At 38.9% G+C, this 26,672-nt stretch overlaps 1 protein-coding gene across 8 annotated transcripts in view; it reads right to left on the reverse strand.

Moving 5' to 3' along the window:
• Positions 1-3,639: 3,639 nt before the first annotated feature.
• Positions 3,640-26,672, reverse strand: part of RBMS1 (RNA binding motif single stranded interacting protein 1) — a 233,202-nt gene continuing 210,169 nt past the window's right edge. For 4 of the 8 annotated variants that reach the window (XM_055122725.1, XM_055122724.1, XM_055122728.1 and 1 more), the window contains exons 7-15: positions 18,008-18,123; positions 16,626-16,675; positions 16,406-16,499; positions 13,976-14,023; positions 13,067-13,117; positions 10,106-10,216; positions 8,648-8,728; positions 7,243-7,327; positions 3,640-6,308 (exon numbers count right to left, since the gene is read on the reverse strand). In XM_055122725.1, the coding sequence (XP_054978700.1) occupies positions 7,250-7,327; positions 8,648-8,728; positions 10,106-10,216; positions 13,067-13,117; positions 13,976-14,023; positions 16,406-16,499; positions 16,626-16,675; positions 18,008-18,123 (629 nt within the window). In that variant the 3' untranslated portion in view covers positions 3,640-6,308; positions 7,243-7,249. The remainder of the gene's footprint in view (positions 6,309-7,242; positions 7,328-8,647; positions 8,729-10,105; positions 10,217-13,066; positions 13,118-13,975; positions 14,024-16,405; positions 16,500-16,625; positions 16,676-18,007; positions 18,124-26,672) is intronic. The other 4 variants (XM_055122727.1, XM_055122729.1, XM_055122731.1 and 1 more) reach the window with 3 other exon arrangements.

A 26,672-nucleotide genomic window follows, 5' to 3' on the forward strand; every position in this document is an offset into this window, starting at 1 on the left:
CCTGGTTTAATTTCTGGTACCACACAAGGTGCCCTCATCACCAAGTCCCACAAGTAAGCCCTAGGCACTAACAGGTGTTGCCCAACAGCCCGTCCCCTACTGCCCCCAGAGAAGAGGCATTTTATAAATTGTCAGGGTAGACTTTTGGGGGTGTACAACCCTCTCACTTTTTAACACATATGTAGACTTGTGTAAGCACCACTATCAGGATATATATATGGTGTGTCTGTATATATATATGTATATATATGTATGTGTGTATATGGTATGTGTAAATGTGCGTGTGTATATATATATACACACACACACATATGTGTATATATATGCCCTTCCCTCCCCCACCATTCCTTGTTCTAGCCCTTTATGGTACATCTTCTCTCCCTTAATTCTTGGCAAACACAGATGTCCTAACTATATACTTCTATCTTTTCAGTGATGGGGTTGATGTATTTTTTGGTGTCTCAGATGGTAGCAGAACTAAGGTAGAAGGTAGAAATGACCCGGATTTCAATTTGGACTCAAACAATTTAAGGATTTTTAAAAAATGGTCCTGTCACTGGAGCTGCAGGAAGTGACTTCAGTCAAAGGTGAGGTGCAAGATAGCTGTGTTTCATTTATTACCGTATCTTGTCTAAATAAGCAAGGGAACAACCTGGATCAAATTTCAGACTATCAGCGTCACATTAAAAATCAACAACAGCAGCCACATAAAAGCTCATGTTTAATCCAAAGCCACCTGTTTTCATTTCTGAGCAGCCCCAAGAGCTGCCATAACTTTCCTGGGCCTCCAGTCAGAATATATATGGTGTGTGTGTGTATATATACCATCTATTTATTTATATGCACACGTGTATATATATGCCCTTCCCTCCGCCCACCATCCCTTGCTCTAGCCCTTCGTGGTACATCTTCTTCCATATATATATATATAGTATATATATATAAAAATATATATATACTATATACTTTTATCTTTTCAAAGATGTGACTGATGTATTATTTTGGTGTCTCAGAGGGTAGCAGAACTAAGGTTGAAGGTAGAAATGACCGGGACCTCAACCTGGACTCAAACAATTTAAGGGTTGTTCCAAAATGGCATGGGACGCCCGAGAAAGTGGGGCATGCCCTGTCACTGGAGCTGCAGGAAGTGGCATGACTCTCAGCTTCCTTCCCTGCCCCCTGACTTCCTTGAAATTTAAAAGTCAGATTATGTGTCTCTCCAGTCTGAGCAAGGATATTTTTGGAACTTCCAGATCCTGGCTGACTGTGATAATCCTGCTTCCATTCTGTCGGTTAAGCTTTAATGCAAGAACCCTGTTGTCGTGGTGTGCGGCACAGCTCCCTTCCCCAGGGCAGGTCCTTCCCTCTGCTGTCTGGGTCTCCAGCCTGGAGCTCACAGTTGAAGGTGAACAACAATCCTCCCTCTAGTGGCTCAAGCTGAAACTCTCTCTGGCAGACAGACCCAGGGCAGGCACCCAGGAGACACTCTGGAGCCACTTCACAGGGTTGAAATTCCATTGCCTCTGGAGTTTATCCCACACGAAGGGATGGGCACGCAGCGCCAGCTCTCAGCTGTGCCAAGAACTCCCCGCTGGGACCCGTGGGCGCTCCCCTCTGTCTCCCCACTGCCATCTGGCAGGGCCTTTGCGTTCCCAGTGATGACCAAGGCTATTATCTCATCACAATGCTATTGTCGGGGGGGGGGGGGGGTGGTTAGAAAAGCCTGGCTTTTCTTAAACCCTGACTTGGGAGTTTTCCTCTCTCATCCCCTTTATATTAACTGGGACTTCTCTAGGTGGCAAGTGGGGTATGTGTGTGGGGGGCAGGGCTGGTGACAGGTTCGTGCTGGTGACAGCTGCCTCAAGGTAGCTGACCTTTTCATTTTTGGCTGCTGTTACGGAATGAGGATGTAATCAATCAGCACTGAGCCCCATCCCAGGCTAAGTGGCACCCCTGTTCTGCTGCATTTTTGAGGTGAGATTCCACAGAATCTGGAAGTTTGGCTCCAGAGTCTTTTCACGGTGCTGATGCCCAGGAGTGGGGATAATATGGGGCTCCCGCCCGGAGGATACTCTAACTCATCTCAGTTAGAGTTTCCAGCAGAGATTCTTCCCTCCTACCTGAGAATTCCTCAGCCACATAGAATATCTGGTTCCCCAGGAGGATTTAAGAGATCCATCTCTTAAAAAAGGTGTGGTTGGCACCCAGAAATGAGGCAGTTCTCTGCCTGTGTGAACAATTGGTCTTCCTGACCTACCTCTCTCTGGGGGCTTCCCATCAAGGTCTAAATGCTTGAGAGAGTGAATGTTCCCAGGAGTCCAGAGACATAAAATACCATGAAACTGAGGAGCACAAAAATGGATGGCCAGCTGTTGCAGGAAGTGTGAGGCTGGGGCAGAAAGTGAGGCAATGGTTCACCTGAAGGGGGACAAGCATCTTTCCTCCCTGCCACCAGGCCCGATGAAACTGGTAATCGGAAACTGTGCTACTTTTTCTGACATTGAGGAATAGGTTCTCCGTGTCTGTCAGGCCAGCTACTAGCATCTTAAATTATGGGTTGTGATCCTTATGGGACACATTGATGTGACAATGTGAGGGCTGCAAAATTTTTGCTTTAAAGCAAACTTATGAATTAGAAAATATTTGAGTTGTATATCCTTTTTATATACCCCAGAGTCATGGAGAAGCTTTTCACAAGAAAAGTGGTCATAAGTAGAAGCATAAGCAGCCTCGGGGTTTGTCCAGTGGTTTCCAACCCTGGACTTGCATGGGTCTGAGGACTGGTGGTTGAAAACCATCACTACTGGACTACGCCCCCTGCCCTTCACCTAATTCCTATCCATTCTACGTCTCCCATGTTGCAGGGAGGCATACAGAAATGTGCAAACATACTGGACATTCTTCTTGATGACATTCTCATTGATTCTGTCACTACATGGTTCTGGATAGCAGCAGGATACTGGATTCCTACACTGAAATACTTAGTGTGTCTTGTGTAAATGGAGTCCACTACCACACCAAAGAACTGAGTGAAAGAGGAGCATCACCACATCACGAATATTGTGCACCAGAGCCTGCTACTGGGAACAGGGAACAGCTGTGGTATAAAGGGGCTGTGGTCAGAAGCTTGAGGAAGACTGTCCTGAGAAGCATGTGGGTTGGCTGGAGCCAGGACACTGCTCGTTAACAACACTGTGATAATCAGCGGGTAGCAAGAGGAAGGAGAAGGAGAAATGGCTTGTTAGGTTTTTTTTTTTTATTTTTGGGTCACACCCGGCATGCACAGGGGTTACTCCTGGCTCTGCACTCAAGAATTACCCCTGGCGGTGTTCGGGGGACAATATGGGATGCTGGGAATCGAACCCAGGTCTGCCGAGGGCAAGACAAACGCCCTACCCATTGTGATATCACTCCAGCCCCAGGCTCGTTAGGTTTTAAGAACAGATTAAATTGACCGTTAGTGAAGATGAAATGGAGGTGGGAAGGTTTCTCCTATACTTCTCAAGGAAATATTCTGAGTACATACTGACTTCGAAATAATTTTCAACTTACTATCAAACTAACAGTGAGTTGACAGAAGCAATGAGAAATGAAACGGAATTCTGACAGACGATCACTTTAAAAAATGGACAGGAAAACTAAAATTTCAGATGTTTTTTATTCAAAGGTTCTCAAAAGAAATAAAACAGAAAAAGCTAACAATCTGATCAAATGTACAGTTCAAAAATGTCTTTTGGCGTTTAACAACAAGTCCTAGGAAAGAAAACTACAGAGTTATCTTGAACCGGACAAATAAGTTACCACTGGCAAGTTTGTGGCACTAGTAAAACAAAAATAAAAAATTAACTCTCTTGATCATATAGATATCTCTATGAAAATCTTTTTTTTCAATCTGTACAAAAGGTCTTTCTTCATAAATTAATTTTTTTATAATTTAATGGCTGTCTACTATGTGATGTTTAATTGATTTTTTTTTTTTTATGTACAGAGGTTATGTTTCCCAAATCTTACCCAGACGAGTATGGCACTTAGTTCAGACATTTCTAGCAGCAGGTTTCCCCTCCCCTCAAACTGAGCTATCAAATTTCTGTCTTAACTAATGCAAAAATATCAAGTAGTGAGAGACCCAGGTTTACAAATGTACTAGGTACAAGGAGGGTGCTGCGTTCAGTCCGGACTTTCACAAAGCAGTAATATACCAGGGAGCATAGAACCAATAATACCACAACTTTTTAAAAAAAGGAAACAAAAACAAAAACAAAACACATTTCTCTTATGACTATGTAATTTTCACTAGAATCTACACTTCTCAGAGCAGCAAGGACTTTTGAAACTATGAAATGTCACTGACATCTATAATCAAATACAAGCATAAAATTTAAGAACTAAAAAATACTCGAAAGAAGTAACTGCTCAGCCCTAGCTCCTGAGCTAGGAGGATTTGGTCTGTGGAAACAGGGAGGGCCAGCAACCTGTCCCAGCACAAAAGAAAATAGACTCTGAGGTAGATAACTGATCACACAGTTGACCAGACAAGTACACAGTTTTGGAAGACAACTTAATTTACCATTGCTTTTCAAACGTATGCAATTGTCTTAATAAAAGAGCTTGAATAACAGTGAACTATCCTCTATGTCCTAAAGTAGAAATAACTGTATTTATGAATCAGGAATTTCATAGTTTCAAAATTGGTTTTTCTTTACACTTAACACTTGTAGTGATGATGTAAAGTGTGGCACTGCTTGGATCCAAATCTTCCGTCATGCTTTTTTTTTTATTTGTGTGTGTCCATACATCAGTTAAAATTATAAAACCTAAATGCAAAGGTACAAAAAAGGCACATTCTCCTAACCGCAAACTGGTCCGGCAAAAATAAAGAGCACAGAAGATGTGATGCTGAGACAAGTTGGAGCTACTGGTTACTGGCTCTTCGGTCTTTGGTGAAGTTACCTTTAAAAGTGCCAAGTCATATTTATTTCTCAGATTAACGTTATAGAGAGAGGAGAGAGAGAGAGCTAGTAGCCAATCATTTTGCTTCTATTCCTATCTCAGCTTATGTTTGAAGATAAATCCTTACTTTTAGCTTTTGCCATTTTGTTGCAATAGCAACAGGTTTCGGTTTGCCAGATCTCAGGCATAATTCTCATTCTAAAGCACTATCATTAGTTAGTATAAAGGAAGGACAAAACATTCGTGACTCCCCTCCCCTGCCCCCCGCCCCCACCCGCACCACTACCTACACTAAGTCTAGAACATCAGTTAGGTTTTTTTTTTTAATTTTCCTGAAAAAAGGCAAAAAAAAAAAAAAAGACTTTACATTGCATCATACAGCAGGTATTCTAAATCAGTCAAACTATCAGAGGAAGCTGTTGGTATACAGCCTTACAAACAACTGACCCTACGAAAAGTTCCCCCGGTCAGAAAATGTGTTTCACACAAAACGGTTTTCCCTTCTTGCATTTCACTACCTTACACATTATGTGAAAAATCATTAAAAACACCTACTACATATTTAAAAAAGCCAAAATTTCAGCAACTTTTATTGACTATCTTTTAAAAGCCCTATGCTGCTGTTTTACAAGGCATAATAGACCAGCTCATTTGGTCAAAGCATTCTACATCATTAGTTTGAACTAACTTTTACTGAAACAGCTACAGCATCAAAAGAGTTAAGGCAAATTGGAATTCATAGAAAAGGATAAGACACTTCACACTACGTTGAAAGGAAAACAGAAAAGCTAAGAAAAGAGACACTGACGGCAACACTGAATTACAGCAACACTCGCACCGCAAGCACAGAACACCATGGGTGAAGTCGGACTATTGAAACTTCAGAAAGCCCGTTTCATACAGCTGAAAAAAACACAAACACAAATTGAACAAAACCACAAAAATCCGGTCATGCACTTGGATAAGTCTTCATGGTCTTTGTGCATACCCAGAAAATTGAAGTTTTCTTTTCTTTTTTTTTCTTTTTTCTTTACCTTTTTTCTTTTTCTTTTTTTTTTTTTTTTGCATCATATCATTTGATAAAAACTTTCAGTTTAGGTTTTTTTTTTTTGTTGGTTTTTTTGTTTTGTTTTTTACTAAAATAAACCTGTTCAGGGGAACAGCTACTAGATGAATTTAAGGGTTTTATGCACCTTATAGAACTTATAGCAAAAATAGTTTTAGTTGATTTCATTATAAATAACGTTTTCAAGAACCTGTGCAAAACTGTCAATAATTTCCTAAAGCACAATTGATCAGAAAAATCCATGATTGTTCAGCCTTCACACCTTTCATGTAAGAACACCCTTCTGGTACATCTGGAAGAGAAAAAGACAAATGCTTTTTGTATTTTTATTATAAGACACTGCTGGGCTCTGTAATCTCTTTATTTTAAAGATACATGTTTCTGAAAAGGTACATGTTTCTGTATTTATCATTGGGGGGTAGGACAGTTACTGTAACTCTGAAAGTGAGAGTCCTGTGAGCTTGCTCTTCACATCTGGAGCCTGCATGCTTTAGCCAGTCACGTAGGACACTAGGCCTGCTAAGTTCAACATAGCTTTCTTTTTTTATTTTTCGATTTGCATAGAAAAGTGAAGCTATGAAATTTGTGGCTCCACTAAGCTGAGATTACAATACCGACATTAAATTCATGGTCAAGATATTGCTACTTTTGTAATAATAGAATGACAACAATAACCTATGCTTTATTTCCTTTAGGTTTTAAGTACTAAAGCAATATGATATAGAATCGTTAGTCTATATTGTATTGCATGGCATATTTTATTATAGGACATAATTTGGTACCTGGTATTCCTCAGATGTGGTAATAGATATTTTGGAGGGGGCAAGAAAGTGGGGAGAGAGAGAAAGTTTAAATACACACTTGACTTCAATGTAGGCACTGTTCTTTTTACTTTGTTTTGGGGCCATACCCAGAAGTGTTCGGAGTTTACTCCTAGTAAGTGCTCAGGGACCATGGGCACTCAGAACGGAACCTGGGTCTTCTGCAAGCAAAGCATGCACCCAGTCCATTGAGCCACCAACCCAGCCCATTACTGTTCTTTCACAACAGAATACTTACTCTGAAAATTCAAAACTCACTGACTTTTAACACTTCAGTAACTTGATTTCTTGGCCGGAAATTAAGGCCATGAGATGAAATCCAAGTTATTCTAAGTACCATTTTGATGAAAGAATAAGAGATTTCCTTGACTCGAGCATACAATTATGGAGAAGTTCCCCTCATACCTCACAGTTACTTATTGGGTTGAAAAGTATACGGAGAATGGTCATTAGATGTCTCCACAGCCACCTGCTGCTGACCACTTGCCTCCTACAAAAAACACAAGCACATACACACAGATGAGACACATGAACAGTGAAATCCAAACTGTACCCCTTAACTTTGTCTGAGTCCCAACACTTTAAAGTTGGGCACTCTTTATTTTATTTATTTATTTTAATTCTTTTATTGATTCATCATGTGGAAAGTTACAAAGCTTTCAGGTTTAAGTCTCAGTTATATAATGCTCAAACACCCATCAAAGTTGGGCACTCTTTAAAAGTGACTGTAGAAGCAGCATTTTCAGGGCTCATCATTTCCCTAAAGAGATTTTAAGTCTGTCAGACCCTAAGAACCTCTCATGAAGGCTTTTATGACTTTACTCAGATCAAGCTATCAAGATTTAGCCCACAAATCTTTTAGTCCATGAGACCAGATGTACTCTGGAATTCTGTATTTTAAGATTTAAAATCTGACATGATATTTTTTTTAAATCACAGAATAATATCCACAGTCCAGTCCAGAGCTATACCCATTAATCAAAGAAGATAACAGATGGTGTAAATATTTTGTCTTGTTTCAGTAACTACTGGATTTTGTCAGGTGAGATTTTTATTCTCAAATATTTCTGTGTGTTTGCCATTTGCAGATAACAGATCATGGTTTCTGATTATTGTGATTGTCAATAATTTATATCAAACAGAAGAAAACAAAATATCCCTCTCCCACCCAACAATCCAGTCACAGTGCATGCTTTGAGAATTGAATGCATGCTTTGAGAATTGAAACTTAATGGATCCACTGAGCAGTGAAACAGATTACGCTGATAAATTTCCTTGGAATTTAAGGTTCCCTTCAAGAAAACACTACACTTTCCCATCCAGAGTCAGAATTCTTCCATATCATTATCAGTATCTTTAAAACAAGAACCCAGAGACAAGTATGATTTGTTCCTCATTCCTTTTACAATAGTAACAATTTTTCAGGCATCTTTCTGATTTCTTTTTGTAGCTATTATTATTGATAATAGTAGTATTAGTCTCTCTGGTACTCGAACAGCAAACTTCAGCTTTATCATTGTCTGTTAAGTATCATTTAAAAGACAAGAGAGAGGTTGTTAAGGGGTGGGGTATAGCTTGGAAAGTCTTTCCAGTGGTCTTGGGATGTATTTTGGATATCACTGTGTTAATTTGAATGTGGAAGATTTCTATCTCAGAGAGGAAAGTAACCGTAGGTATAAAATACTCCCACTTAACTAAGCTCTTTATGCAAATATGTGATATTCAACTAATTTCTCTTTGTGTTCAAGTTACTTTACCCATGTCTAAAATTACTAATTGCCAGAACAATCCCTTGAGGATTTACACTCACCTCCACAGGGACTGCCGTCGTCTGCATGTGTGTATACTGCGGCAGATAGGCTCCTTGCATAGCTGATGTTGCAGGCATGTACTGAAAAGGATAGGTTAGGACAAGAATAGGGTTAGGGCAATGACAAGCCATGCAACATTCTGAGCACTTGGTCTGTGAAATATCTGCAGGTCCCAAAGCAGAAATATAAAGTTACTAAAAGTTTAATTAGTTTACGAAACCATATATAAAAAGGAAGGTGAGCGTTTTTTGTTAAATTTGCAAAACCAAAGGAGCACATTACCCACAGGTCCCTAGAGTAGTATATAGATTTGTTTCCACAGGTGGATACTGCTGTGGTTTATAACATAAGATTTTTTTTTTTTTGCTTTTTGGGTCACACCTGGTGATGCACAGGGGTTACTCCTGGCTCATGCACTCAGGAATTACTCCTGGCGGTGCTCGAGGGACCATATGGGATGTTGGGAATCGAACCCGGGTTGAATGTGTGCAAGGCAAACACCCTACCCGCTATGCTATTCTCCAGCCCCATAACATAAGATTTTTAACACAGGACATGAACCCTGCTTTCTAGATGAGATGGCTATCCTTTTCCACATGTAGCAGAAATTTTTGAATAGAAATCATTGGATGTATGTAATTCAGCTTTCATAAGAGAACAACATGAACAACACACTAACCCTGATTCTATGAAGCCCATAGAAAAGAAAGAAATGAGGGAACATTACCCTCCTATGCTAATACATATCACCTTAACTTTTGGTTTCACAAAACCATACCGGATAGTGCCACCAAATGCCACTGATTAGTGGCAAAGGAGAAATATTCAGGAAATGGAATTTTACTTAGTTTTTTGTGTCACACCTAGCAATACTCAGGGGTTATTCCTGGATCTGCACTCAGGAATTACTCCTGGCGGTGATTGGGGGGACCATATTGGATGCTGGGAATTGAACCCAGGTTGGCCACGTGCAGGCAAACATCCTACTTGCTGTACTATCACTCCAGCTCCCGGGAATGAACTTGTAGTTAATTAAGAAATATCACTGTCATTATCATTGTCATCCCGTCATTGATTTGCTCGAGCAGGCACCAGTAACGTCTCCATTGTGAAACTTGTTACTGTTTTTGGCATATTGAATACGGCATGAATAGCTTGCCAGGCTCAGTTGTGCAGGTGAGATACTCTCGGTAGCTTGCTGGGCTCTCCAAGAGGGATGGAGAAATTGAGCCCAGATCCACTGCGTTCAAGGCAAATGCTCTACCCGCTGTGCTAGTGCTCCAGCCCAATCAAGAAGTATCTATCAGAGTATTTATTTACAAAGTGAAAGGCAACATGGTAGTCAGAAGGAATCAGACTAAACTTTGGCATAATACAGTCTGTAATTTGATAGGAAGATACAGGCTACATTCATTCATCCTCTATTTGCTGAGACATGACCTTAATTTGCCACCTACTGTTCCGGTGCTGCCTAGTGACAGATGACTCATCTGCTGGGCCAGAGGGCTGATCATTGATGCAGGCTGTAGTGACATGGTGTGCTCCATTGAGGGAGTCAACACAGCACCCTGGTGAGTTGGAGACAAGAGTAACATAAGACAAAACTGAAGAGGAAGGTGAGATTTCCTCATCATCTTATGCAAAAACAATGGTTTTGTTGAGGAATGTTAATTTTATGAGTAAACTTTGTTCAACTTGCAAATTAGTATCATGAGCAACTTTCTAGACTGCTTTTCCTGAGACTTTTAGAAGATCATGCAGGAAAATTCCAGTGTAAAATCCCTCTTCTTTACCATCAAAGGCAAAGCAAGTTAGTCCAACATAGAGAGCTACAATAGGAAATGCAAACTCTCTTTGGCTGCAAAGGGTTACTAAATACTTTGCTGTTGTTTTGGGAGTTCTCAGGGAACTGTGTGGTGCCAGAGATCAAACCTGGACTCTTGCATGCAAAGCATGTGCTCTAACACTTCGAGCTATTTCTCTATTCCCACACAATGCTTTGGATTTGGGGCCACAACTCATGTTCCTTATGGCACGAGATATGGTGTGGGATCAAACTGGGGTCAGCCACATCCAAGACAAGCCCCTTAACCCCTAAAGTACCTCTTTGTTCTCATAAAATGCTTTTTTAAAATTTTGAAAAAAAAATACAAAAAGAAAAAGCTGATTCATATATAGCTAAAAAGCCAATATACTGAGTTTTTTGGTTACACTCAGTGTTTGTCAGAATTTAAAATTATACTTTGGTATTGGAGAAGAGAAGTAATAGGACTAGTAATCCAAATTTCAGATTCTTTGATTTTATCTGAAAAATATCTTGTCATCAAAGATTAGATGTAGCTAAAAAAATTAAAAGAGGGATGAAGACAATCACCCTCTCATCCTCCTTCTGTTACACTGCTGTTCTCCCCATTGGGGCCAAATGCTCAGACTTTGGCCTTAGTAGGTCGTAACAAAGTTGTAATCAGGATACAGAATGGCACATCCTGGATTTCTGCTTTTAGCGTAACACTCGTTATGAGTACTTACATAACTTTGCAGAGCTGTCATTATGACTTGTATAAACCAAAATCAAATCACTTCTAGATTTTTTTTGCATTTTTCTGATTTACCTTACATAGTATCTTCATGAGTTTTATCATTCTTTTAAGTTTTGCAATTATTCGAGAGAATAATTATTCTGATACAATGAACTATTGATGTATGCTTTCTGTACCAGATGTACCCCAAAAATACACTGTTACTTATTGATAATTGGAGAATAAAATTGGGAGCAGAGACAGATATACATTTAAATCTTGGTGGAGAGATGGAATGAATCTTACACACTACCAATGTCTCCTCAAAGATGTTTAAACTGTGATCTGTGCAGGCTTTGTCTTAAAAAGTTATGAAAGGAAAAGCACATGAATATGAAACTGGTTCAATGTTAATGCACATTTTAAAAAAACTTAAAATTTCTATTTTGGTTTTTGGGTCATACCCAGCAGTGCTCAGGATCATACTGAGGATATCACATATGGGTGACAGGGATCAAAGCCAAGATGGCTGTAAGCAATACCACTGTACAATCTCGGTCCTTACATTTAAAAATTAAAATGAAAATGTTTTTCCTTGCAAGATGAATTATCAAAATACATGTGGTTACATGGAAATGACTTCTAAGCTCAGAATGGGTCCAAAGAGTTTTCCTGCTCCCTTTCTCTTTCATGTGTGGGAGCTATTGTCTAGAAAGTTCCTAAGTAAAAATTGGGTTGATTTACAAAAAACAGTATAAAGTATTAGTAGACAGATACAGTTTGAGGCATGAAGTATGTATAGCTGTAGACATATGTGTGTACACAGAAACATGAAATATATCAATCATCAGAGATCCCTTCTCCTATATCAACACCTAAGCATGTTTCATCTGTATGTTTTCTTTGGTGGGGCTACTGCCACCCCAGCAGTGCTTGGGGATCCTTCCCAGCCATAAAAGACCCTGACCTGTGAACCTGAAATTTTGGTGTTTCTGGCTGGAAAAGGGTGGGCCTTCAAAGAGTGCTGAACATTGTGCATGCCAGGCATGTACTCCAGCCTATCTCTCTGGTTGGAATGCTCATGTGCAATGTCTCTTTTGAAGGTCTATTGACAGAATTTCTTGTCTCATTTTAAGGTTAACAACAATATGCTTTTCCCCCAAGCAGTTAAGTTCAAATACTGTGAATGCTATTCCTTTTCAGGATTCTTATTTTGTTCCAGTACTAGAAGCTAAGGATCAAATTTTGGGGTGAGCATTCTTAACCCTGTTGGTAATTTTTTTCATCATCTCTGTTTTTCAACTTTAAAACCTCTGTCTTAACTCAACAAACTGAATTTCATTTATCTCTGAAAAACACCTAAAATTACTAATAAGGTTTCTGTAGCTAAAAGAGTAATATATGTCTGTATAACAAATGCTCAAGTTACTAAGGATGCCCAGAATAGATTCTGAGCTGTTATTTAGTGATGAAGACATTATTATCTTAACATTCATAATTTTCAGAGAGACTAAGTAATAATGATAAAAAACTCAATCACAGTTTTGAAAACCATATATTTGCATTAAACATAATGTTTTTATAAAAAACAAAGCATAGCTATTCATCCTAAGCACAGTTAAAAACTTAAGTCACTTAACTGAATTGCTATGAGGAAATAAATGGCACCTTGCCTCAAATACGTATTTTAAGTTCTTGCAAAATTAACTTAATGTTAACTATCAATATGTTTGAATACAACGGTTAGTTGAAGATCAATAATAAATTTTTACAATCTCATATTTCATGCTTAGAATTTCCCAAATCCTATTCCATTTTCTGGCAAATAGTTTTAATTCAGAGAATAAACCAATGCACATACATAGCTTAACTACAGAGCCATTAAGATAGAAAACTTACGGGGTGCTGTAGGATATATGGTTGAGGTTGCATCCAGGAAGGACTTTGTACCTAAAAACGGGATGGTTTGGAAAGAAACAGTGATTTCCACTGAAATACTAGTGAAATATTTCTTTAGAACTCTTAATCATGTTAAAATCTACAGAAGGAAAATAAGGAAACAGTACTATCAATAATTAAAAAGATTAAGGCTGTTAGAGTTCTTGGTAAACTGGTCACTCTGAATAGGATGAAATGATTATTTAATAAAACCATGACCCATTTACCCACTTGCCCACTCTAGAAGTATTTACTGAGTGTCAGGCATGAAGGAGAAAAAGGAGAATAAATTATGGACCCCACCCTCACGATTCACTGCCTAAACATGGTAAAGAAACACAAACGACTCAAATAGTTAAAAGTGTTATAATCAAGATATGAGTTAGGTGACTTAAGAGTACAGATGAGTGAGAATTCCAGCACATGTAATCCTTAAAAATATGTGCTTCATTAGAAAGAATACCCAAATTTTTGATATCCAGAATATCAGGTTGAAGAAATCGTGCCTGGTGGTCAACAACTTCTGGTTCATAAGGAAAATAAACGTCTAAAAATCAGACTTAGGAAATTAAACTTCAGAAACTGGATCTTGATATCTACAGTTCAAAGGGCATCCCTCCACACAGCAGACCCTCTGCATAAAGATATTAGCATGAGAGTCAGGGTATGTGGCAGAAAGCACTGGTGATCTAGCACTTGAGAAAAAAAATATCAGTCCATATCTTGATGCCCAGAACTTTCCTCAGACTATGTAATTTTAATTAAGTTTCAGTCTTAATTCTTAACAAAACCCTCCTGTATGTTAACTTCAGAGGTTCTACAGAAAGGATATGGGGAAGAGTCATGGGGGAAGAATGTATTATGATTTACCTTGATAGCAGAGCCCCGATACTTGTTTTCTCTGGTTTCCTTTGCCACCTAAGGCAGACCAAAGTTAAGTGCTTCTGCCTTGTTAACATTTCAGTTATCTGGACTGCAGCCTTTCCCCATCGGGGTACAGGTGGTTTCTTGCAGATACCAATCTCTCAAATCCAATTGTATAAGCATGTGATGGCATAATGGAGAAAGCCTAATTCCAACAGGAGTGCAAGGCCTTCGCTGAATAAATCATAGGGAGGTGAGCCACTCCCTACAAACTCCAATCTGGGCCAGATGTTCCCATTTGCCAGTATACCTTGTAGTGGTCCTAATAATTTTCCGGCTTATGGCACTATGAGGTTGGGGAAGTATGATGTCTAATCCAATTTTATTTCTTAAGCAGCAATCAGCTGTTGTCAATTTCTACTCCTCAATTTTCTCTAACTATAAAATGGGAATAATAATCTATAAACTATGAATTATTTACCAGTAGGTTCATTACACTCTTTTGGGCCATCGATCACTCTAAAACACTGATCAAAGAAATAGATTTTTTTCACCCCAAAACTAGCTGCACAAAGACAAGTAGCATGTTGCAAGTAGTTAAGAGAATCATAGACAATTTGTATCTCACTGGCTGACCCTACTGGGATCTTGAGGGGTTAAAAATCAGTTTTGAAGGCTATGGCATTGTGTGCAGTAAATGGGATAAAATTCCACATGTATCTTAAAAGTACACAGAATGCCCAGGATAAGAAGTCAGGTTCTAGCAACATAATGTTTCCAGTTAAGTATACTAACATATTACCAACACTTATCTTTTAGATTCCCTAATTTTGATAGTTAAAAAAAAAGATTCTGTGAAATAATTATTTGGCCAAGATACTTAAATTCTTTTAACAGTAGAGAGGGAACAAAGAGGTGAGATGCATTAATAGCTGTAATATCTATAGCAGCACACATTCAAATTAATATGCACAATCTTTCATTGGCCTGAGAGTCAGTTTATATCCTGTTTTTAGTGGAGATACACATGAGTGGCAGAGATTTCCAAGTTTAGTTAAAAAGGTGACTAACTATACTTTCAGATACAGGAACTGTTAATTTGGGGAAGTGCACTAGAGAGATCTCACTGAGTCTTAAACACGCAAGGGAAATAAAGAAGTTCAAAATGATTAAAAGGCTTAAAATGAGGGAACACTATGTCCAGCCAACTGAAGCACCAGCATAAGTTATGTAACAACACAGAGAGAGGAAAGAGAATGAGTGACATCTGGAAAAGGAGAAAAAATTCTAGAAGCTTAGGGAGGGTGTGAATGCTACTTAAAAACTTCAGATTTGTGCATCTGATCACTTTTCTTTGTTATTTAGAGCTACTTTTTGTTTTTAGGCAAGAATGCTTTTATGATACTGCTCATGTTGACCAATCCATTATAAAAATTTTAATGCATATACTCATTATCCCGCTAATATTGCATATATTAAGGACAATAATCACAGCTCACACTTAGCTATTATAAGAAGCCTATGAGATAGAAACTATTATTATCCCCATTTTAAAGATGAGGAAACTGAGGCTTATAGAAGTAAAATAACAGATATAATAGTCCCCTAACCCCAGAAATCAGGGCTATAACATCTAATTCAATTTTCTTAAAAGCAAGAATACACAAAAGTTTAGTCACGAAGGATCTCAACAGTCAATAATAAAAGAGAACTATATTCCCACATGTCATAATCAAACTCCAGTTCAATAATCCTGTCTCAGTCTCCCCACTAACTGTGCTGGAGGCACTATAATATAAATGGGAGAAGAAATACATGGACACCACTAGGTTCACAAGAGAATAAGACTAACTTTGCAATAAAACTAAATCAATATTATATCATGTTGCTTATTGAGATCTTGGTACTAAATTGGGTATTTATTTTAAAACAAAGCCTCCCTGCAAAATAACCAGGTGTTGCCTCTATTTTGGGAGATTCGGGCAGCCTCAAATCTCACTGTAGTACTCATTAAATGTGATATAGTGGATAGGTCTTGATTTGTTAATGCATTTACTTGCTTTTGTTAGTTCCTGGTGACCAATAAATAAATATCAAAGGAACAACTTATCCATTTTGGTTAATAGCAATTTGCTTTAAGTTTCAATTTCAAGGAAACATGGTGTCCAATGCAGTAAACAGTAGAGGAAATCCAAGAGCATCCCAATTTTAACATGCTATTATTATTTAAAGCACTAATAGCTTAAGACTACTTCCTCTTATTTTACATTCGCCTACATGTCAAATAAAAAAGCTTATTCTCAATTGGGAATCCAAACTTCTCAACATTTGACTTAAATTTCACTATAAACTTTCAAAATTTTAGAACAGAAAACTGTAGTAGTGAGTCATGATAAGCAACTTGTCATATTCTTGATGAGTCTTAATGGTACAAACCTGGTAGGCAGATACAGGAGATGCAATATAGGGTGTAATAGAAGTTTGAGTGATCATTCGGTTTGTAGCAATACTGTATGGTGAAGGATAAAATCTAGAACAAACAGAAAACCCTTCATTAAGTAATCCTTTAAGTAGAATAATTCACAGAACAAGTATCTGATATTTTCCACCTTCACATTTCCCCTCGAGCCATTATGTATTTATCTTAATGACATACCCATTCTGTATAGCAGCTGTGGTTGGGTCATATGTAAGTGTCATTCCAGCCTATGGGAAAGAGAAAAAAAAAAACTAAATTGCAAAGGCATGCTTTAAAAATTCCATTTTTTTTGAGTCATGGCAACATAAAACAGTGATAGTTTAGAAGTAGTAGTAGAAATCCATGCATTTCTTCTCCAATTTATATTGAAAAAGGGAGCTTTTGTTAGTTAAACATAATTATAAACTCAGTATGAGAACTAAGCACTAGCTCCGCATTCCCATATGGTTTCCATTAGTCATATGCAGATATTTTAAAATAAATAGAAAATTGAGTCCCTCTAGCCTAATAGTTACATTTCAAGTGCTCAAATATCCACATGTGGCTAGTAGTTACCAGTGCCAGAATGCAGATTCTAGAATAATTCTACAAGATGACACTTCCCTAGACATTCTTAAACTAGCATATTACTTTGAAAATAAATCCAATGGGCCAGATTGCAGAGGTTAGGTAGGATGTTTGCACCGGACCTGGATTCACTTTCTGGAATCAATGGGCCTGTGCACTGACCCAGCAGCATGGCTGGCCATGTATTGCTGGGAGTAGCTCCTGTTTGGGGGACCTCCCCAAAAATTAAACCAAAACCGAAACCAGTTTACTGAAAATAAATATGAAGAAAGGAGGTCTACATTTGAACTTAAAAAAAAGAGTAACTATTCAAAAATAATTAAGTAGGGGAAAATCCCACCTCAATGGTAAATCTAATCTAATATTTTTGCTTTTGTATCGGGGAGGAAGGTGGGGTAGCAAACCTGGCTATCCTCAAGAGACCATAAGGATAATTAAGTAGGGGAAAATCCCACCCCAATGGTAAATCTAATCTAATATTTTTGCTTTTTTATCAGGGAGGGGGGTGGGATAGCATACCTGGCTATCCTCAAGGGACAATAAGGAGTTTGGGGAATTGAACCAAGGTCTACTATATACAAGGTACATAGTAAATAGTGCCTTATCTATCCATAACTATACTTTCTCTGTAGCCCCTATTTTCTACTTATTTTAATTAGGATGATTTATGGATAATTAAAAATATAAATTTCTCTAGGAAATCTTGACATTAAAAGATACTAGTTATGCATTTTTCACAGCAATTAAAATGCCCTTTTTATATGTAGCTAATTCATAAATTCAGCTGTTTTCATTATCTGATCTGCTAGAGGTACCTGCTAAACTTGAATTTTGAAAGAATTTAACTTTGATGTTATTTGTAATAATGTGTCAGTCAGAAGACTGAATCTGCATCTCTTCTAACAGTGTTTTTGGCTCATCAAGGTGCCACTTGTACAATGTAAATATTTTTGAGACACATATCCACACTGAAGTTTCAAGAAAGGACTTACAAGTCTCACCTCTCCTTCTCTATGCCATGGTCTTCCATTAGGGATATATTTATTTGGGTTCTGTCTTTTCTTCTGTCCTCCATCCGCAAACTTACATAATAAAGGTTCTGTAGGCGCTGAACAAAAAGGAGAAATAAGATAAAATCAATATCCAGACAACAAACTATAATTAAACTTTTTAAAACAGGAGGATGAGCCAGTAGTATGAAGAATGGGATGGAAAATACTAGGTAAAAGTTTATTTGATTTAAGATCATGTAACAGCAAAAAAATAGAGTATAGAAGTATTTTTTTTTTTTTTTTGCTTTTTGGGTCACACCCAGCGATGCTCAGGGGTTACCCCTGGCTTTGCACTCAGGAATTACTCCTGGCAGTGCTTGGGGGACCATATGGGATGCCGGGGATCGAACCCGGGTCGGCCGTGTGCAAGGCAAACGCCCTACCCGCTGTGCTATCGCTCCGGCCCCGAGTATAGAAGTATCTTATTAGTCATTTGCAAACCAGAGTGAAATAACATTTGACGAGATTTTCAAGCAAAGGAATCTTCTGATTAACTTCTGCACTTCTTTTCAGTCTGGAACCCCTCTATTCCATTATTATAAATCCCCAAATGCAAAAAGGAGTGTCACCTTTTCCTCCCCTAACTTAAAAATGCTCCATAACTTCTCATTGTAAGTCCTCAGGGCAGGCCTCACTTCTCTTGCTAGAAAGAAGCTCCTCTTAGTACTGTTCCTGCAATATTTTATTCACAGTATTTACCAACAACCTCCCAGTGTGGCAATCTACTGGATGTCTCCTAGCTCTGGAGTATGAGGTCTACTAGGCAGAGACTTTTGTGTGTCCACTACTGTCCCAGGTGTCCATGTGTATGGCATATTTTAGGTGCTTATAACATTTTGGTTGAATCGGTAAATGTATACAAACAGGTCTTGTTTATTTCTTAGGACAGTAATGAAGACAGGTATTATGAGAAAGTATGAACACCTGTCCATCGTATATTAAACTTTTTTCTATGCCTTTAATCATCTAACTTGATATGGTTTTACCATATATCCATGTGATGAAATGATCTCAAGAAACAAACCTACAAAAGTAAAAGACAAAGGAATTGCTTTCAGGGATGTGGAGCCATTAATTAAAAACGAAAAAAAAATAACTATGGTACTGCAGGCCACTGGTGACTACTTCTTTTCTTGGCTTTTCTATAATGGAGCTAGCAGTATATTCCTGAAAGTTGTGTATATTTCTGTATTTTACTAGTTAAAGTAATAAAGGCAATCACACCTTCCTGTCTGGTTCTCACATTCTGTCCTTTGTCTACTTTAGAGCCATGATTATTACTTTCAACTTGTTTCAAAGTTAAATAACCATGAAGAGGAAAATATTACATGTTCGAAAATTTACTCCTTTCTCCTTTGTCTCTTATTATCCTAATTCATCCCTTATTTTATATCACCATTACCCACCCACTAATAACAGGGTATAAGCAATAGTGCCTCTCAACATAGCGCTGCCAAAAAAAACAAAGCCCGACACAAAACCCAACCATAATTCCTTCTCACTGAGTTGTCTAGGATGCTGGTTGGCACTTTGTTATTCCCCTCTCCCTGGCGCGAGCCTCTGCAGAAGGATGGGCTGGAAATGAGCTTACTCCTACATGACCGAGGACACAAAGGTATAGAGAGGAGGTAAAAGCAAAACTATTAGGTGCTTGATGAGAATACCAGCAAGTCTGGCCATTCGGAATGGAATGGAATCTTTTCTTTACCTTGGCACAATTTCCCCCCACCCCTTAAACAAGGTTTTTCTGAATAAGGAAATTCCATTTAAGGGAGACTGGGTATGAGGACAGAGGGACCCAGACTGAATTCCAGAGTGCAGATGAACACACTGTTTCTCCAAAATAAAAGTACTGGCTTTGGAAAATTTCACCTTGAGCACTCACAGAAGGCAAATCTGGGGCAGTGAAGTGAGTAAACTTTCTAACTTTCATTTGCAACTGGGTGCTGGAGGTACAGTTGGAAACTGGAGAGAAGAGATTACTGCAGCAGGGAAACTGGAGCAAACAGATTATTGCAGTAGGGGCTGGTTTTCCCCAGAGTCAGGCCAGTGTTGTGCCCTAGCCAGAAGATAATTCCCTGATGTCCCAGCTCAAAAGCAGAAGTCAGAAGCAGCAAAATTCCACTCTCCACATATCTAGAAAGGTCATTAAGATATCCAGTGTTTCCCCCCAAAACAGCTGAGATTTTAAGATTTTTGTCTCTCCATAAATTTGTTTATATATTTTTAAATGTGCTACACAGCTACAAAGTCCTATGATGTTCCAATACCCATCCCATTGCCAGTGCACATATCCTGCCAATGCTCCTAGTTTCTCCATGATAGCCACCTGATACCTTGAAGTTGTGCTGGCACCTCAAGGATGCACTTTTATCTGGAGGCATCTTGAAGCCCCATGCCTAGGCTGAAATGCTTACAAAAAGAGTTTACTTGGCACAGCAAATGAACCATATTCCTCCATCTGATCATTTCTTCCAGAGAAAGAGGATGGCAGGTCAGACTTGCTCCAGAATGGGTTTTTACTGGCTGTCTAAACAGGCAGGAGTGGAAAGAGAAGTGAGATTGTCATCCCTGGTGATTATTGATGCTGGGTATTTGTAGAAAGGCCAGTGTTCTCCTCTGTGCTCAGGTGTTTCAATTCACTTTCATTCACTGATTCCAGAAGGTCCTAAACTTATTTGGTCTATCAGACCCTCATAAAGAAAAAAATATCATCCAGCACCCGATCGGGATATGTGTGTGTTTTCTTTTTCAAGTGAGCAAAGAGAATGCACTCCCCACCTCCATCCTGCCCCCATTGCTCCTGAGTGACTACTGACCCCAGGATGTGCAGTGTTCCTCAGGAGGGGGCTTAGGCACTCTGAAAAATGCTGCAGACTGTTCTGGAGAGAAAAGCAATCTTAAGCAACAAGAGTCTGCTTACAAAAGTAGAATGATGAGGTAAACATTAAGTGATGATATGTTTGCAAACATATCACTCCAAATGAAACAAGCAGAACAAGATGAAGCTGAATAAAAATGATTTATATTGATGAGATAATGATTTTGTGCTTCATTAAGATATTTTCTCCCTGTAAATGCAAGAAAAGGTAAGAAGCTAGTTTTTATACTGGCAGGTGTCCCTTATCATAGGAATATTTTTAAAGAATTGTAGTCAATAGACTCGAAACATTTTTAATACAGTTTTTGAGGGAAACAGAAGTACCCCCATATTCCATGTGAAATAATATAAAAATTCTTACAGCATTTTACTCTACTATCTTTGGTAACACAGTAGAGGGGCCCACTGGAACATGGTAAAAAAAATGCTCAGCATCATGTATTTAGGATGTCAGGATTGTTAAGAAAGTGAAAATCACAGTGAGATATCACTTATTGGTAAGAATGGCTTGTATCAAAAAGACCTGAAACAAATGTTGGCAAGGATGTGGAGAAAAAGACACTGGTACACTGCTGGTAGAAGTGTAAATTTGTGAAGCCGATTTTAGAAAACTGTATCCAGCAATACTACAGCTAGACATTAACCAAGTATATAAAAATACTACTTTGGACAGATATGTGCACGAATATGTTTAGCAGCACTCATCCACATAACCAAAACATTGAGAATTCGCAATACCTGATATCAGCCAAATGCCCAGTAACACACAACCATGCAAAAGCAGTTGTGGCACAAATATGGAATATACTATCATTAACAAAAAAGATAATGCTTTTTGGGACAAAATTGAGGTGATTATGTTAAGTAAAAGAAAGACATGAAGGGTGATTTCAGTCATGTGGAGTAGAAATAACTAAAGCAAATGAACTGGTAAAAAAGAGTTGGTTTTTAATATGGTTTCTGGAGGAAATGGGAAGGCATGTACTAGTGGAATGTTCATTTTGATAGTGAAATACTATAGTTTTGATGAATTATAATCTTCCAGTGGTGCAAAGTTAAACATATCCTTGAAATAGTCTGTAGATCCTAAATAATAAATAAAAATTAAAATCTTTGGGGACAGGGAGAGAGTACAGTGGTCATGATGCAAGTGGGTGCCTTGGGTTTGATTCCCGGAATCACATGTTCCCTGAGCTCTGCTGGAGCAACCTCTGAGCCTGCCATGTGTAGCCTTGGATGCCTTCAGCACTGCTGGGGAGGCCTGGGTATCCCTCAAACTGCAAGGCATATGTAGCATCACATCCCTGGGCCCTCACCCTCCCACTGTTGCTCCCTTCCCTCAAATCTCTGGTTCAGATTTTTTTATTGCATGCCTACCATGTGCAGAGTATAGGGTTTAGAGGTAGGGATACAATGATGAATAAAATAGGGTCCTAGAACCTTCATATAGTTCAGAGTTTGGGAAACCAGAGTGTTTTTAAATCTTAGGAAAACCTAGAAAGGCCCTATAGACCTTGAAACCACATACGGTCCCTGAGCACAGCCAAGTGAGGTCCAAACTACCCTCCCCGGACCCCTGCAAAAAATGTCACAGAAGCAGAGTAACGTCCAATACAGGAAGAGCCGTGTTTCTTTTACAGTGTTTGTTCCATGTACTTGGAAAACATAACTTACCTCTAAGTTTGATATTTATTTGGAGACTTGTCTGATTTCTATCATATATAACTGAAAAGCAGAAGACTCAGATATGTGTCATCATCCAATTCTTATTTTGTTTGGAGTGTGCTATGACTGTGCAATAATGGAGACTACCAGGGCCACACCTGTACTAGGAATTAAACCCGGGACGGTATATGCTAGGCTTGAGCCCTAACCTCTGTACTATTTCCTGGTCCTGGCACACTTAAAAGTGTAAATGAGCTTATTACAAAATGATACATTCTTATCTTAATGGCGGATTCTATGGCTTGTTCCAAATCAGGGAAATGTCTCAGCTTTGTGCTTCAGAGTCTAATACACATTTTCCATGTTCAAGACTGGGAGTTCCTCTCTTGTTAGTTTGTTTCAGAGAACAAGATGTTTAGGTGGATTCCTTTTTTTTTCTCTTTTAGATGAGAGATAACTGAGGAATGACATGCCCAGTGTCATGCATACTAACAAGATGCTTATGGGATCCATAGGTCAGTTCCATATACTAACTTTAAAAGATTAGCAGTAACTAATCAGTCCATAATTTCTATTTGGCCAATTCTTTAGATTATCAGGCTTTGTTTTATGCTATTGTGTCAGTCATTGTAAAGAGTTCTACTGAATGATTCATACTTTGTTATTGTTACTTTTCAAATGGCACAACATTATATAAACTCAGCTCATGTCACCTTATTTTGCCAAATATGTAGAATAATCTAGGCTGAACTTCTTCTTTGTTAATCATGATCTTTTGGTTTTGTTAAGGGTGTTCCTCAGATGTCTTGTGAGATCTCTCGGGTCAGATTACTTTTATTTAAGATAGAAAAGCTTTTTTTTTCTGTTTCTCAGAACCAATCAGAACATTTACCTTTAAAAGTCTGACTAATGCAGAATGACCTTCAGCTGTGCACAAATGCAAACATTGATCTGATATTTTTAGGCACCTTTGAAGAGCCATCTAAGGTAACAGCAAAGTTACCTTAAAGAACTTAACAAAAACTTCAACAGTAAGTTATTCAAAGGGTTTTTGAGATGATCTTTTACAAATGCCTGACTCTGCGTCACTCCTTAGATTTAGAGTTGGGGTTTGGACCCCATCCGGCGGTATGCAGGGCTATATACTCCTGGCTCTGTGCTCAGGAGACCAGATGCAGTATCAGGGACAGAACGAGGGTAAGCCTCACGCAAAGCAAGCTCAGTAACCCTGATACTATCTCTGGTCTCCCACAATTCCTAGAGACTGACATATATTGAAACTTAACTCCATTTAACCTTCAGTAGCAGTGCACTAAAAGATGATGATTTACATTTTCATCCTTCCCCTGACTTCTGAACAATTACTTCAGCAGTCTGAACCAAGCAGTTTCCTTGTATACCTTTTTTCTTTACATTGTTTTATAACACTGTATTTTAATGGATCACTGTGAGATACACAGTTACAAAGCTGTTCATGATGGGGTTTCAGTGATACAATGTTCCAATACTCATAAACCGTCTGATGCTCAAGTATCTTTTCCATGATTTGCACACTAAATGACCCCCAGAACGCTTGCTTTGACTGCACAGTATAAATTCAGCTTTGACCTCCTGGCAGCCTTTCTCCCTTATCTCATGGTGCAGCTCAGAGGACTTGGAGTTCTGCGTGGTTCATAACAGTGTGCACTTTCCTGCATGGTTTTTGAAAGGTCTTTCCCATGCTTTTCCTGCCATACGCTGACAACAATAACAGCTGGAGAAATGGCTATTGCCACCTCCCATTTCCCAAGTTATGCAGTACTTTTCATCCCAATCAACAGTCTGTAAAATATAAACTGTCCTTGATAGCAGAATAGAAGCTTCTGCCTTGATCTTGGAAAACTAGCTCAGTCAGCGATGCTAATTAGCAATCTTTCTGGTAATGCTGGATACTTTCAAAATTCTTCAACAAACAAACAACATGCAAGGAACTATCTGGGACTCTTTTCAAAACATTCAAATAAACATTCAAACAAAGAAAGTATTAGTTTTTGTTTTTCATGTGCACAACACTTTTTTTTCTTTGAACTTTTGGGAAGGTTCATTTCTAACCCAATCCTGTGTTCCTATTCAAACGCAAGGAGAGCTACAGCTTCTGTTTGCAGATGTCTGTCCTCCATTCCTGCTTTTATCTGGTTCCCTTCCTGACTCATGTAGGGTGTGCTGTCTTGCTCGTTGGCTTTTACTATCTGTAAAATTGCACTGCACTGTAGCACTGTTGTCCTGTTGTTCATCGATTTGCTCGAGCGGGCACCAGCAATGTCTCCATTGTGGGACTTGTTACTGTTATGACTGGAGCGATAGCACAGTGGGTAGGGCGTTTGCCTCGCACGCAGCCGACCAGAGTTTGATTCCTCTGTCCCTCTCTGAGAGCCCAGCAAGCTACCTAGTATCCTGCCCACACAATATAGCCTGGCCAGCTACCTGTGGTGTATTCAGTATGTCAAAACCAGTAAAAAGTCTCACAATGGAGATGTTACTGGTGCCTGCTCAATCTGTAAACTTAGGAACAAAAAACCTTGAAGTCATGTTGGACAGAAAATACAAATTCAACATTTCCTCCTCAGTACAACATAAATGTTAATAGTTTATAATTACTCATTTTCCTTTTCCTTTTTTTTTTTCGGTGGGGGGAGGGCACACCTAACTCAGGGCTCACTCCTGGTTATGTTCTCAGGAATCACTCCAGGTGGGCTTAGGGAACCATATGGGATGCTGGGGATCAAGTTTGGGTTGGCTACCTGCAAGGCAAACACCCTAGCTGCTGTACTATGGCTCAAGCCCAATCATATTTAGTGTATATTGGGCTTTTCATTTGCATTGTAAGGTCCTTTTCATCTACCATTTACATCATTGATTACATTCCCTATGTAACTATTTTTAAAATGATTACATAATGTTCCACTGGAAAAGTGGATGTGGCTCATATGTGATTTGTTATATTACTCTATGAGCATCTGTATCCGTATCTAATTTCTCTCTCTAAGCCAAGAGCAACTGCTCTACCAGTGGTTAGATTATCAAGATGCTGACCTTGGATTAGGCTGCCTGGGTTTGAAATTGGCTTTACCATTTGTTAGTGTCTCTGGAAAGTTATTTAATATTGTTTCTTAATCTGTAAAATGGGAACAGTAGTAGGGCATCAAATAGCTACACTTAATATACAGTGCTTAGTGCAGCTCGTGGATATTAGCTATTATGACATACAATTGGAGATTAATACAAATTTTCAGGATAGGGACTGGCTAGTTTTCCATAGGATTTGATTCTGTGAGATTTAAAGAGCTGCCTGAAGGACGTAAACATGTTCAAACTGTAGGTACTGGCAAACGCCTTTTAATAAAACTGTTGCATAGTAATACTTGTATCTTCCACTTAAGTGACTCCACTTATGAGGAAAAAAAGGGGTAGTACTGATTAGATGGGCCTGCTGCAGGCTGAGTGTCCCATTTGCTAGAGATAAATCTCTCATAATCAACATGGGACTCAGAGAATCTTCGGCTCAAATATAAGAAATTTTCTGTGAGGCCTTGTAAATTTTTTTTTTTTGGCTTTTTTGGGTCATACCTGGCGATGCTCAGGGCTGACTTCCAGCTCTGCCCCCAGGAATCACTCCTGGTGGAGCTTGGGGGACCATATGGGATGCTGGGAATCAAACCCAGGTTGGCCGAGTGCAAGGCAAAAACCCTACCAGCTGTACTATCGCTCCAGCCTCAGCCCTTGTAAATTTTTTAAAAAAACTATATTCTGCCCTCTTGGTAGAAGGTTAAGTTGAGTTTTAGATTTGTAAGGCAGTGCTCACCCCATTGGCCAACCAGAGCTGTTTTACTTCAATGCCCTTTATTGTTCCTACCCGGACTATCCTCAGAGGCCATTTCTCAACAGTAGGTGTGAGTTTAGACACGTGCAACTGTACCAACTGGGTGAGGGAGATGTAAGCTAATTCCTACAGTATGACCACATTGTCCTAGAGGTACCAGGAGCACTGCACGTCTTTCAAGTATTTCTTTTGTTCCAGAA

Source organism: Sorex araneus, chromosome X (assembly GCF_027595985.1).
Source record: "Sorex araneus isolate mSorAra2 chromosome X, mSorAra2.pri, whole genome shotgun sequence".
Lineage (NCBI taxonomy): Eukaryota > Metazoa > Chordata > Mammalia > Eulipotyphla > Soricidae > Sorex > Sorex araneus.